The following is a 15,670-nucleotide window of genomic DNA, read 5'->3' as shown; positions in this document are numbered from 1 at the left end:
CCTTTCATCACCTCCTAATCATGAACTTGACCATGTAACTAGAACATGGTAATATAGGAACCAGAAAACCTCTTCTTGCTCAGCATCACACTACCTATCGCGCTCACTACCGAGTCAACCATTAATGAGCCAACAAAAAGCTCTTGAAGATTTTTAGAAACCAAACCTCAGCCATCAACAAGTAATACAAAAATAATATTCAATGAGAATATTTATTTAAATTATCATTCATTTTATTTATTTTTTTCAAAAAAATCTCACCTTTATAAAAACAGAAATATCTTTACTCTCCAAAGACATCTCAGGATTTCCACTTATCTTAAAAGTATTTCTCAAGGCGTTTCCTAAATATTCTAGTGATCCCAAAAATTCGGAAATTCCTTTCTTAACCTAAAATAGACACAAAATTATAAAACAGGCGTCCTTATCTTCTTTTTTAATTAATTTTTGAATTTTTAATTAATTAAGCAAAAAACATACACTATTTTGGTAACGCATTGGCTTTAGTACGAGTGGTACAGTCTTTGTTACATTAGAATTATTAATAAAAAATGTTTATTTATAATAACGGTTTCTGTGGCGACTATTTCCTTCAAATCCTACATAATAGAGAAATGAACTTAACATTTAACATAATCTTATTGTAACTCCCTAGTTATTATGACTTTCTCTAGTTATTAGACTCAAGGTAATATTACTAATTTCTTTTTCCCCCAAACATGGAGTTTAGACACTTTCGGAACTTTTGATTAGAAGTGTCCATGACACACCTTTTTGATAGGATGCAGTAAAAGTTTTAGATCTACATAAAAACGAATTAATTCAGAAACGATGTTTCAAGAAAACATATATATGCAGGGTGATCCATTTAAAATCAGCCCCAATCGCCAATAACTTTTTAGGAATATTAATTTTCCACCAGAAATACACGTTTTGGGAGGTCTTTCGACTGCAAAAAATGTTATTGGTGATGCAAAGAACAAAAATAATAATAATTGAAGCTTTTAAAAAATATAGTTTAATGTAATGGTTGTGGAAGAATCAGGATAAATTTGTTTTATCAACAAATAAAAGTAACCATCACATCAATTTAATGTACCCCGTGTGCAAGACTTGACTCACGATTGCGGAAAGAATATCTTGCCAAGTTGAGGTGGGTGGTGGTCTAGTGGTCAAGAGCGTGGCTTTGTAAGTGAGATATCCCCAGTTCGTATCCCGCGTATGCAGTCATTCATAATACTTCAACATAATACTTTTTTTAATAAAATGTAGCTATATGCGGGATTCAAACGGGAGTATCTCTCACATACAAAGTCATGCTTCATAACCACTAAAACATCACTTTTTTGGAATTGGGAGAATTCAAACGGGCTTTCTAGTGAAATTAAAATATGATCGCAATTCTTTGACTTCTTAACTGGAGTTTGAGAGTAGTAGTAAGAAAGAGTGGGGACATTCACGCCATTTAAGCACTTTAAACCTTGTTCCTTTAAGCGCAGGATTTATTTACTTCACACTTTAAAGTTATGGTAACTTGTACGGAAATAAGGTTTCGCCAGGAAGATTGTACCAAATTGAAATGAAAAAGGATGAAGTGCAATGAATTAGAGTAATATCTAAATTAAAAAGAGAAAGAAAATATTCTAGCAACTTCTTACTACCTTTTGGCGATGAATTTCAGATTCTGCTTCTTCTGTGTTTGAGTCAATAATTTTTTTATCCTCAATGTAAAAAACGCCATTAATAGAATTCAATTGCTGGCTGTAACATTAAGATATTCATTAATTAAGGAAGTCAATCTATACATTTTCTAATTCTTTTGACAGAAAACTTTTGTTTTTTTCAGCAAAGTAAAAGTGAGATGCTCAAAGAGCAAATTGTAGTTTGGCAGTTGCATTACGTCATTATTTCATTATCAACAAGATAAGTCGTTTATTTGCAGCATTAATTTCAAAAAGACCTCTATGAATAATGATTATTTTTGGTAATGTTGCATGATCGAATGTTGAGCTCGATTTGAATAAGTACTATAAAAAAATTGAACATTCATTATTAGAATGTTCCATACTAATAGAAGTATAAGATTGGTTTGGTTTATAAAAGTTTGTATACAGAAAAATTCAGAAAAACTAAAGGAAAAAATATTTCAAATATTTCTTGTATTCCCACTAAAAACTATGTTGCAAGCTAATTAACAATCCTTAACAAAAACTTACAGTTTAAAATGTTAAGTATAAGGGTTGATTAAACGCCAAAAGGTACACAAATCAGCGAGTACCCAACATTTCATTAATATTTAAGTAATTCTACTGCATTAATTTTCATTAATAAGTTATTTTTTAGAATCTATTAGATATCACAGACCCTTATGCTGGCCATTTTCGTCTACAAAATATATGTTCAAGTAGCACTGTAGATTGACTGTAATATCTAGTTATTTATAATAATCAAACTATTAATTACAGGTTAAAAAGAAAAACGTTATAAAAAATAAAATAAAAATATGAGGCTAAAAAATTCAAAACCTTGTTTAAAAAAATGCTTACACCAACTTACATCAATGATTTTGTTTATTTTATTTATTTATTTTTATTTCTTAAATAAAAATCGTCGGTTTAAGTTCATTCTTCGATTAAAGTAATTGTTATTGTATGAAGTAGTCAAACGTTTATAATAATAGGTAATAATTATCTGGCTTTATCGCAAATAATATAGTTTTCTTCAATTACATTCTCCATCTAGGTGTTCTTCCCACAATGTTGTATATATGTAATATAAAGTAAATAAGATATGCATATATTTAGGACAGCTAATTATTCCAGTATTTTACTATAAGTAAAATTAGGGGGACTAAATTAAATTACAATAGAGAAATGAATAATTATTGTTTAATAATCTACTTGTTATTAACTGTGTGTTAATTGTGCTCACGAATATTTCGGTAAGACGAATTCAAGTCAGTAACCTACTCTAACTTTATCTTTACTTTAACATGCATGTACGTATATATGATTTATAATAGTTATAACAAAAAAATAATATAAATGAAGTGGCCAGCATAAGGGTCTGTGATATCTAATAAATTCTAAAAAATAACTTATTAATGAAAATTAATGCAGTAGAATTACTTAAATATTAATGAAGTATTAATGAAATGTTGGGTACTCGCTGATTTGTGTACCTTTTGGCGTTTAATCAACCCTTATACTTAACATTTTAAACTGTAAGTTTTTGTTAAGGAGATTTTTGTACCTTTTGGATAGATTTTCCTTTTTGTCTATTTTACAAAGTTACATATCTGCTTTACAGATTTTTTTAAAATTTGGAATAAGCAATTCTATCATTATAACCTGATAAGGTGTTAACTACCACTGGAGAGATCTTTTTAAAAAATGATTGTAGTTGCAGCTCCCAAACCATCCTCAATAACAATTTTTTTGAGAAAGCGTTTTGAATAACATAGGAAGGTATTTGTACGTAAATAGCAAAATTAAACTGCGATTTCAGTACTTCCTTTTAAGAGGAGTAAGAAAAATAAACTAGGATTGCAGTACTTCTCCCTAAAAGGCAAAGAAGCAAAGATTTTTTAATCGAACAATTCATTGATTTAAATCGGTTCACTCATTGATAATTTAAACGATTGCAGTACTTCCTCTTAGTAGGAGCAAGAGAATCAGCAACGTAGAGGAGCTTTAACCACTTATTCGAGCTGAATTTTATCAAAATCGGACCAAGCGTTATAGAAATATTGGTAATAATAGTTTTAGAAAGGGCCTTATTTGGGTGGGGCAAACTCCCCTCCTTATGAGGCACGGTGCAGAGACTTTTAAAGTGCAAATCTGTATAAAATTTCGATTCGAATGACACTTCATTCATAAAAATCGGTTCACGTGTCGATAATTTGAAACGATTGCTATACTTCCCCTTAACAAGTGTAAGAGCTGATCGCCGCTTTAATGTTACGTAGGGGAGCCCTAACCCTATCATCCTACCAAATTTTATCAAAATCGGGCCAAGATTTACAGAGTAATTAGTAATAATAATTTTGGAGGGGGCCTTACATAAAGGGGGCTAACTCCTCTCCCATTCGATGTACAGCGTCGGGACTCCCAAAAGGCACATCTACATAAAATATTGAATCGAATGACACCTCATTCATGAAAATCGGTTCACGCGTTTAGGCGCTACGTTGTTTACAAAAAAGGTAACAACAAGAACAACAACAACAACAACAACAAGAACAAGAACAAGAACATTTTTTGAAAAAGCCGTTTTTGCTCATTTTCGGCAACTTTTTTTCTCGAAACCTATTAGATCTGGGTGGTTGCAAAAAATTACAGTTATAAAGGAGGGTTTGGAGTAAGATTTAAAGAAAATTTGGGGATTTTATCTTTTATAGAAAAAGAGAAAAAAATTGTCAAAGTTGGGTGTTTTTCAACGTTACGCTTTTTCGTGCAGTTTTTGATGGTCAACCCTTATACAACTGTCCTACCGGACAGTTTTAATGTATCGACCCCGGCTGACGGAGTAATCCAAGCTGTATAGTATTGTTTTTATATTCTGTATTTTGTACATAAATTGTATTAATAAAATGCTAAAAAAAAAAAAAGTAGTGGAAGCACAAATAACATAGTTAATGAATCTAGTACAAGTGTCAATTTGTGTAAAAATGTAACTAATAATATGAAAATGGATCAATATATATATTTATTAAAAAAGCTAAATTTTATGAATAATCTCCCAAGTGTTGTCATTTACAAACCTTGCTATTGACTGAATGATGGTAAGATTTCGTTCGTCTTTGCTTTCTCGCTCTAATTGTGCGGATATTATTTTAGAAACTCTTCCAGCATACAAAGTTAGTCTATCTTCAAACTGTGCATTTGCAACATCATCCTTTTCCATTGGGAACATTTCTTCCATTATTAATGATGCTTTATTAATTTCACTGATTTTTTTGAACTGTAACTAAAAGTGTTTAAATAACTATTAATTAGGTTATTAGTTTTCTGTTTTGTCAGCAGGATAAATCCATTTATATAATATATATTTGAAACATTACTATTCTTTTATTACTTTAATTTAAGAAACGGAAAGCCAAAAACTGATAAAATATTACTTTTTTAAAACTGTGTTTAATACTTTCCATTTTAACGGAAATTTTTGTTATTGCCCAATAACGCTAATTTTGCTATTTCATTATAAATTCTATTGTTTACTTAAGGGGGTAGTATTAGCCATCATATTGTTTTAAAATTACCTTCATCTCAAGGTTATTAATATAATTTTAATTACGTCTATGTAATAAGGAAACATACATACCTTGGCTAACATAATTAGTACTTTTATTTTAGTTAAAGCGTCCAAACATTTTAAAGACTTCCGGAGTTTGAATGCAGCTGATAACTCGGTTAAGACCAAGTCAATATATTTCATTTGTATAAGTGAATTGATTCTGTCGACTAGTTGTTTTACAAATTCTTCATCACATGGATGTACTGATGTTTTTGGTAGAGGTTTAGATGTTGTTGTAGTTGTTGTTGTTGTGGTAGTAGTTGTAGGTGGATTAACCTAAAACAAGAAGAAACAAGAAAACTGTCTTAGACAAAGTTGATCTCTTTGTCACTCACCTCTGCAATATATTTACTTTATATTCTGGTATGTTCAGTAGGTAGCACCAACTCAACTTGAAGAGGACTCAAACCTCTAAGACCTACATTCTCTCCTAAAGCCTTCACTCCTTCTGACGTACTCGAGACATTAAACAACACCTAAACTTAAATCTTAAAATTAAATTTATTTTTGATAAAAATTGATCAATAAATCTTAACATTTCATGAATTTTAGAAGATCTACTGCTTTTAGTGGTTATACCTGTGCATTCAGAGCAAATCTAAAAAATTCGTTGAACCTTCAGTACATTTAATACATTTGTTTTTAGAGAAAAGCAACTAATTTGAGCTGCATACAAAAAATCTTCCTTTCTGTCGTCGGACTTCTTGTTAGAAACTTCTGATCTAAAGCTAAGTCATGCTTCTAATAATAAAAATTACATTAACTTAAAAAAACTAGGCTTGCTAGGGAAATGTTAGTTTGGAGACCACAGTTAACCAAAAATGTGTTTCTGTATACCTTGAATACAGATACAATAATAGTTAGTAGTAATAACGTTAATAATAGTCCTCTTGCAAAGAGAATGCACTTAGTTGAGCCATAGTTCAAAAATGAGCCCTTTGCTGACGGAAGTATTTAGAATACTATTAAGAAATTCCCAGAGCCTTTTTATAGTAGTAATCGTCGAGTGAAATAGTATATTCATTAAATCATTGATAAACTTAGATCGATTGATTCAGTGTGATGAGCGAGCTAATTGACCACTCATTAATTTCCAACAATTTGAGATGTTTACAGCGAGAGTAATAGTAGTAATAAAGTTTATTTAAATGGAAAAACAAAATACAATGTACAATATTTTGAAACAGAACAAAACAACTTTAAACGGCATGGTATCTACCGTCTGCCGGAGTTTGACACATATATTATTTACACAATTGGGGGGGGGGGGGAGAAAAAAGTTGAAATTAATAATTTTACGTAAATAAATAAATAAAAAAAAAAAAACATTTTAAATACAGAGAGAAAATATATGAATTTTCAAAAGTTCATTCACTTTCATGAATTTACAAAAGCTCCACTCAGATGATTGCAAAATCAGGAAACAGGCTCATTGAGGACTTTTCCTCTAAACTTCCAAGAATGAGCTGCGTAATGGATGAGTTGAGGCCAATCTATACCATTCAACAAACTTACAAATCTTTCTAGCGAGAGATATCTCTCTCCAAAAACTGCCAAACGAATAGGCGACAGGGCAGGGCAGGTAGCAACAAAGTGGAAAGTGTCTTCCTTCTCCTCAAGATTACATAGAGGGCATTCTACTCCAGACTGTTGTTGGTCATAGGGCTTATAATTAAGTCTCATCAGTTCTCCTCTCAGCTTGAGAGCCCAACGAAAAGAAGATAAACTATTGTGAGTGTCTACCCCCTCACTGAGTAAATTAGCACATCTCACGTCATGATCTGAATTTATAAATTGTAAATCTATGAGTGGAGCTTGCTCTTTCCTTAAATTTATTCTTTGCGTTCACCCTCACTTGGTCTACCAAGCTCCCAATCTGAGAACTGAGGGTGGCGCCATCAGTTGTGCTAAAATTGATTGGCACTTCATATTTACCAGCCAAATCCCTCCATCTACCAGCCCAGGAGATACCTTCTTTTATAACTTCTTCAGCAACTATCCGTGGATATCTATGAAGGTCCATACTCAGAACTTTTCCTATGTACCGGGCATGAAGTTCAAAGGTATGTACAAAAAGAGGATTTAGTCCCGTCTCCAAGTGTAAAATATACGAAGGAGAATAATTAGGAAGCTGGAACAACTTCCTAACAAAGAACCAAAGAACCCTTTCAACGCTCTCAAATTCGTCTGAACCCCATACCTGTGCGCCATAACAAAGAATGGACCGCGAGACAGCATTAAAAACCTGTAGCCTTGAGCTTAAATTTACCAGGTCACTGATTAATCTTTTCCACACAACATTCAAAGCTTGTTTAGAAGAGGCTACTTTATTCTGGAAGTGGGGCTGTAGCGATAATTGCGAAGTAAACATTACCCCCAAATACTTGTACTGGTTAACAGTATCTATTTTCCGTGATCTGTAAAACCACTTTTCATTTGATCTAAGGCGACCACCATTTCGGAATATCATGATCTTGGATTTTTCCAAGTTAACCTCAAGACTCCATTTCTCATAGTACTGTTCCAATTTCCATATATTACGCTGTAGGCCCTGGGGATTTCTAGCGATCAAGACCAAATCGTCCGCGTAAAGTAGGGCTTTGATTAATTCATTTCCCACATTTACACCAAACTCAAATTCATCTACAATATCGTTAATATATAACGAAAACAATAGTGGACTTAGGACACACCCTTGCCTCACGCCACTTTGCACTCCAAACGACTCGGATTTTCCGCCAGGTGTCCAGATAGAAGAGACAGATCCAGAGTAGATATTCCGCAGCACGTTTACAAATCGGAAAGAAACGCCCGCATTAAGCAATTTTAAATAAAGGGACTGACGATTGATGGTATCAAATGTGGATCTCAGATCAACGGAGAATGCATATACTTTATTACCTTTATTATTTAATCTTAATTTGATAATATTATACAGTACAAATAAGCAATCTATCGTTGAATAATTTTTTCTGAATCCGGCCTGACATTCATTGAGAATTCCATTTTTTTGAACAAATGATGTTAATCTATCCGAAAGAAGGCCACAAAATAATTTACCCATACAATTTAGAAAAGATAGCCCTCTATAATTGTTGACATCACTTATCTCCCCCTTCTTGAAAAGAGGGTATATAAGGGATTGTTTAAAGTTAAAAGGGACAGTTCCTGTTGAATAAATTTCATTAAAAATAAAAAGTAACTTCTCTAAAAACTCATTCGGGGCATTTTTGTAAAATTCATAACCTACCATGTCGTCGCCCGGCGCTTGATTATTTTTAGTTTTTTGCAAAACAGAAACTAATTCAGCAAAGGTAAAAGCGCTATCCATTTCTGCCGTAAAAATATAGGGCTCCGCATACAGGTGAGACACAATTACTGAAGGGGATGGAGATAAAAGATGTTTAAAATGATTAAGCCACTTTTCAACAGGAATTCCTCCGTCAACCGAGTTTTTAGAGTTTTTGAAAATTCTCGCAACATCCCAAAAGTCCTTACTGAACTTCACCATCCTAAACCGCTGAACCAACCCTTCATAAAAAAGGGACTTTTTAGTGACTATGAGCTGTTTGTAACTATAGTTAGCCTCCGTATATTCCCTTTTTACTAGAAGAGAATTAGTTTTGCGGTAAATATTCAGCAATGTTAATGATTTTTTCCTAGCTTTAAAGCATTGCCAGTCATACCAAGGACTTCTAAATACTTTCTGAGAATTAGCCTGAGGTTTATGCCAAAAAGCCGCTATATTAATGCGTTCAATAAACCATTGTGTAGCCATATCAATATCCTGTTGCCGAGAAGAATACCGCTCTGCCTCTTTTTATAGTAGTAATCTTCGAGTGAAATAGTATATTCATTAAATCATTGATAAAGACAGTCTTGCTGTAGAGCTCGTACAGTTAACATCTAATAAAGTGCTCTGTGTTTTTTTTGAAAAAAAAAGCAGTTTGTAGTGAGTTTTGGATTGTGAAAATCGACTCGTATTTGGTTTAAAGTATAAACTTCAAGTTGGCAAAGTTTTAAGAAATTCTACCGAAAGGATTCAGAAAATTCTCAAATTGAAAACTCTAAAAATTGTTTAAATCACTTCTAACAGGTTAGTGAATTTATGTGGTGGGAGATGTGTAGTGGGGATAGTTACTTTGGTCGCTTCTCTGCCTAAATATTTACCTCTTATTTAGAACTAACAAATAAATATTAAACATTTCATAAATAACATTACGAATAGGGATATATATTTGTCTTTGTATCAGATTGAATTTGTTTATTTTCACAAAAATATTTCTTTCTTTTATTATTTTTTGTTATTATACTCTGTATTGGTGATTATTTGTTTGGAGAAATAATAACGTACTATTTGAAAATTTTGTTTTTTCATTTATAGAGAAATTTATATAAATTTCTTAATTCAAATTACTACATTTTCTTACGGTTGTTGTAATAGTAATAGAAACCCATAATGACTGATACAGATAAAATTCTCGAGGCGATTAATTCTTTAAAAATAGTTATTAACAATAATGAGAGTAAAATAAATGATGTTAAAAAAATATTTACTGAAACAAATAACAAAATTGAAATCATGAGAAGTGAAATTGATTCACTGAAAAAGGTAGATAGTGAATTAAAAAGTAGCTATAAGGAACAGAATACAAAAATTAAAATCTTAGAAAAACAAGTTAGATGTAGAAATCTTGTTTTGTGCGGCATGGAGTCCAATTCTAATAATAATTTGGTAATTTTGCAGGAAGTATTAAAAATAATAAACACTAATCTGAATGTAATATGCACTGAAAATGATTTGGTTTATGTTAGAAAACTTGGTAGAACTTCCGCCAAACAGTCCGTTTTGCTTAAATTTGAGTCCGAGAGGAAACGTAACGATATACTATTTAAAAGAGCACATTTAAAAGGTTCTAATTTATTTTTAATGGAGGATTATCCAAAAGATATTAGAGAGGAAAGAAAAATTCTCAATAAATTTTACAAACAAGCTAGGGAGGAAAACAGAGACGTAAAATTTGGTTATAATTATTTAGTTTTAAATGGAAAAAGGGTATACTGCGAGAATTTACTGAATGGTGGAACTGCAAAGTCAAAGAAGAGAAGTACACCTAGAAGAGGAGCAGTACTTAGGCGCACCAGTGCAAGAGATTCCGATGATGCTGTCATACCAACTGAGGACTCTAGTCGTCCGTCTACGCCACTAGGAACACAGCTGGAGCAATGGCTTGGTACTACTGAAAGAAAGAAAACTCAACAAGTATTAAAAAAGAAGAAAACCTCTTCTTGTGAGTCAGCTGTTGAATAGCAACTAAGGAATCGTGTAAATAAAGCTAAGGTTTTATTTTGGAATTTAAAAGGCTTTAAAAATATTCAGGATTTTTCTCATTGTTATGATCAGTATGAGATTATGGGTTTCTCTGAGACATGGTTGGAAAAAAATATTAATATTAATTATAAATTCTTCGATGGGTTTAATTTTGTATTTTCAAATGCCTTAAGAGAAAAAAGTGTCGGTCGGGCAAGCGGTGGTTTACTTCTTGCAATAAAAAATTATTATAGTTATGATATAATAAATATTTCTAATTACTGGATTTTTGTTAAAATTCATCTTCGAGACATTCAATTTATCGTGGGGTTAATTTATTTTAAACCAAGTATTTATTTAATATATATGTTAGATTGTTTGGATTTGTTAATAAAGGATCTTGTTTCTGATTACTATTACTGTCCGATTCTGTTTTGTGGCGATTTTAATTGCAGTATTGGTAATCTGGCTGGTTGTTCTGAAGAAGTTTTTGATGAATGCAATTTCTCAGGAGCACGAATGAGTCTAGATACTTGTGTCAATACTAAAGGGAAACAATTAATAGAATTCTTAGAGGAGTCATCTTTTGCAGTATTAAACGGAAGAGCGGCAAGTGATTCTCCCGGTCAGTTTACCTTTATCGGAACACAGGGTAGCAGCGTTATTGATATTGCATGTTGCGATACTAAACATATGGATTTTTTTTTAGATTTTAAGGTGAATAACAACTTCGTAACTGCTTCCGATCATTTCCCTTTATCAATCATACTTGATTATTCAGTTAAAACCAATAATTTTGACCGTCAAACAGTACAGAAGGAATTTATTACATGGAATAACGATATAGCTGTAAACTTTAACAATGAAATGTTTCTCTCCCCCAAAGTGGCAATAGATTTTACACTTCCGAATACACTTTTATATAATAACTTACTGGATGCTATGAACAAAGTCTTTAGTGAATTAAATTTGATTAAATCTGTGTCTTTTAGTAACAAAACTAAACCAAATAAACCATGGTTCGATATTGATTGCGTACATGCTAAACTTGCTGTAAAGCAGAGTTTAAAGATATGTAAAATTAGTAACTTTACAGAAGAGCACAGAGCAAATTATATAAAGATAAAGAAAAACTTTATAAATCTTTTAAAAAGAAAGAAGAAAATGTATGAATCTGATTGTTTGTTGAAGCTGTCTGATTGTAAGAACACTCAGTTGTTCTGGCAGACAATTAATACATTTCGGTCAAGACCTAAAACAGAACAGCTACCAGTTGATGTTTGGGCCCAATGTTTAACAGAACGGTACCAAACCGAACTATGTGAGTTCACACCTTATTTTTTCGGAGCAGGTCATCCTTTTCTTGATACAGAAATAACGTTTAGTGAACTTACTGGTGCAATAATGTGCAGTAAAAATGGAAAAACTCCTGGTAATGATAATGTAAAATACGAAATGTTTAAAAATCTCCCTCAAAACTGGCTTTTGTATTTGAACGTTTTATTCAATAAAGTACTAGAAAGAGAAACTGTACCTCAGCGTTGGGGTGAAATTACTTTAACAATGATACACAAAAAAGGCCCCAAGGACAACCCTGACAATTATCGAGGGATAGCAATTATAAACTGTATTGTTAAAATCTTTACGCAGATTATTAAGAGGAATGGGTTGAGAACTTGGGTATATTGCCTGAATGCCAGTCTGGCTTCCGTAAGGGTCGCGGATGTACTGATAATCTGTTTTCACTTGCTGCACTTATTGGAGTTCATCTCCGGCTACCAGGAAGGAAACTATTTGTGTGCTTCGTTGACTTTCGGCAGGCTTTTGATTCTCTTCAACATCTCTTAATTTGGCAGAAGTTGTATGATCTGGGAGTCAGTGCCAAACTAGTTAGAATCTTAAAGGATCTCTACTCTAAAGCTTGCGTCAAGATGTGTACTGCTGACGGTTGTACGCCAGAAATGTGTGTGTCAAAAGGAGTATTACAGGGTGGAGACCCTCAGCCCCCTTCTTTTTAACATTTTCCTAAGTGATTTTGAATGTTTTTTCAGAAATGAAGGTTGTTTGGGGGTGAATATTGACGATAAATCTGACGTTTTAAGCCTGTTTTATGCGGATGATCTCATTTTAATGGCGGAGAGTAAGAGAGATTTGAACAAAAAAATTGCAGTATTGTCTAAATATTGCACCTTAAATCAATTGGAGGTAAATATTGGTAAGACTAAGATTATTATATTTAATAAAGGGGGAAGAACTAAGAGACATGAATTTAGATATAACAATAAGCAACTGGAAATTGTTAAAACATTTCAATATCTAGGTGTCAATTTTTCTAAGTCGGGGCTGTTTTTAGAGGCAGCCAAGAATGCAGTTATAAAAACAAACGCAGCGTGTGGTGCCGTGTTTAGATTATTTACAAACGCCAAGCTCCATTCCTGGGATTCCCGAATGCGACTGTATGAGTCTATTGTTCTAAGCACCCTGTTATATGGAGCTGCAGTCTGGTCATTACGTTATGTGGACAGATTAGAAATGTGCCAGTTGAATTTCTTTAAAAGATTACTATCTCTCGGTCGTACCACCCCTAATTTTGCTGTAAGGTTGGAAAGTGGAATTTGTAATTTGAAAGTACAAGTAGCAAAACTAACTATTAGATGGTTGTGTAGACTATTAGAAATGGATAGAACTAGACTGCCAAGAATCTGTTATGAACGTTTGAAGAAGTTGGATACCAGTCTGCTGAATAAAACAGAATATAACTGGGTCTCTCAATGCAAGCAATTTTTTGTCGATTATGATTTTTACCATTTATGGGAGAGCCAAGACCCTACACTTATAAAACGAAACTTAATAGGAATGTTGGGCACGATGAGCCAGAAATTAAGAGAAGAAGATTTAGCAAATTGTAATCGTTCACAATTTAGTACTATATACTCTTCATTATCGAATAATTTTAATACAGAAGCCCAACCTTATTTAAAACTAAATCTTCCAATAGAAATTGTTAGGACGATAGCACAGTTAAGAGCAAGTAATAAATACTTTACAGTATTAAATATTAATAGGTCTAAATATACCATCACACCAGCCGAGCTGTGTACTATCTGCAATATGAACCAGCCCGAAGATCTCCATCATATTTTTTTCGTTTGTCCAGTATATAACGGTATGAGGAATAAAATATTATTAGGTGACCAGAATTTAATTAGTTTATTACGGGACAGCAATAAGTCTAAATCATTTCAGATTCATACATTTCTCAAAAACGCTATGGAGATAAGATCCTTTATTATTAATGAATAATAGACAGTAAATGATAAATGATGGAAGGGGAATAAAAATGTATATAAATATATAAAAGTATGTACAAATATTGTATCTCTGTTGAAGTTATATGTATGATTTTGTACAATTTTCCTAATTCTCTTTGCTTCACCTTATTAAGTATATACGTATGTAAATTTAGGTTAAAAGTCATTTTTCTTGGTGTAATTTCAATGTATAGTATGTTCAAGTTGTGTATACTCTTTCTTTTGTTTATATTTTTGTTTATCTGTAAGGCAAGACTTCTTTGTATAGGGGAAACCCTAAAGACAAATAAATAAAATAATAATAATAATAAAAATCATTGATAAACTTAGATCGATTGATTCAGTGTGATGAGGAGCTAATTGAACACTCATTAATTTCCAACAATTTGAGATGTTTACAGCGAGAGTAAACTACTACAATCGTGTCAAATTTTTGAATTTAGCTTTCACCGGATGGAAACCTTTTTAATAAAATATTTTTTTACATTTAGAATTTTCTCCAGAATGGCTTTTACATTTTTCTCAACTTCGTATTACACTTCATTCGAGTAGATTTCTAACTTTATAAGAATATTTCTAGAAATAGGGCAGTTAGGGTAGTTCCGGGGAGTGACGAGAGAAAGTTTCCCTCCAAAGTCGCATTCAATGGAAGAACGATTATACAAATTGCACTACTTCAGTAAGAATTAGTACGTTAAATCCTTGAGAATTGTGGTTAGGTCGTGTGAGTGGTCGCACCAGATTTTTTTATAGAAATGACATAAAAATAAAACTGATGGAATTGAATAAAATACTCGGTTTGAATAGTAACAACAAAATAAATAAATAGATTTAGAGCTATAAAATGGAGAAACAACTAAATTAAACTAAATGTTCAGAAGCAATTATAAACGTAACTTACCTCAACTATAATGTTCTCTGTCACTGACATACCATTTTCATCAGTAACTTTAATCGTAATATTTGGTTTGGTAATTTTAATTGTTGTATTAGCATTATCTGTACACTTCAATAAAGTTTCTGGAAGAGTTTGTTTGACAACTCAGCACATAATTATTACTTTAATAAAATAAATTATTAGACTAATTGCTGCATTTTGTATTAACTATTAATTGCAAATAAAACCAATGTAACGCTTCACAATACGCTACTTGAAAGAATTGTTAAGGCCATTTTTATTTTATTTTTCAATGCAGTTGGTTTTTAAAATTTTAAGTAGGATTGAATGAAGAAAAGAGATGATCATGTCCAGCACATTATAAAGGGCTATTTCGATTCCTTTTGCAATTAATTCGTGGAGTAAGTATTCTATAGTTTAAGCAACATCTGGAAGAGTGAAACCAGAATCTATGACCAGTAATCGGGCAGGAGATGTTATTCTACTTACGCGCTTTTTACAATTTCAAAAATTTACTTAGAGTTGTAATTAAGTGTTATTCTATAAGTGAATGCAAAAAGTCTTTGGGCGTATTTTACCTCTTCAACAAATTAATTTAGTCTCCAATATTAAGAGGATTTCTTTTTGGAATCAAATTACGAGCTCACATTAAAAAAAAGTTAATGTAGGAGATCGCCTTTCTTCGGAAAGATTCTGTTTGGTAATCTTCAATTCGTAAGGAATTATCTCTTTTAAAAACCGCGATTTTAAAAAATATTGCGTTTTTTAATCATGCAAAAACAGATGTCTTCTTCAGTGAGACTAAGTACATACATAAAAACATCGTGACTAACGAATCTTGGAATGTAATCTAAA

At 32.1% G+C, this 15,670-nt stretch overlaps 1 protein-coding gene across 13 annotated transcripts in view; it reads right to left on the bottom strand.

Moving 5' to 3' along the window:
- Positions 1 to 15,670, bottom strand: part of LOC141458557 (uncharacterized) — a 121,217-nt gene that overhangs the window by 36,267 nt on the left and 69,280 nt on the right. For all 13 annotated transcript variants that reach the window (XM_074136698.1, XM_074136692.1, XM_074136695.1 and 10 more), the window contains 5 exons: positions 14,819 to 14,937; positions 5,323 to 5,571; positions 4,763 to 4,968; positions 1,662 to 1,761; positions 262 to 390 (listed from right to left, as the gene is read on the bottom strand). In XM_074136698.1, the coding sequence (XP_073992799.1) occupies positions 262 to 390; positions 1,662 to 1,761; positions 4,763 to 4,968; positions 5,323 to 5,571; positions 14,819 to 14,937 (803 nt within the window). The remainder of the gene's footprint in view (positions 1 to 261; positions 391 to 1,661; positions 1,762 to 4,762; positions 4,969 to 5,322; positions 5,572 to 14,818; positions 14,938 to 15,670) is intronic.

This window comes from Rhodnius prolixus, unplaced genomic scaffold (assembly GCF_049639745.1).
Source record: "Rhodnius prolixus isolate KJV_2025 unplaced genomic scaffold, Rpr scaffold_5, whole genome shotgun sequence".
In the NCBI taxonomy this organism is placed as follows: domain Eukaryota; kingdom Metazoa; phylum Arthropoda; class Insecta; order Hemiptera; family Reduviidae; genus Rhodnius; species Rhodnius prolixus.
This window is presented reverse-complemented; position numbering and strand designations above follow the sequence as displayed.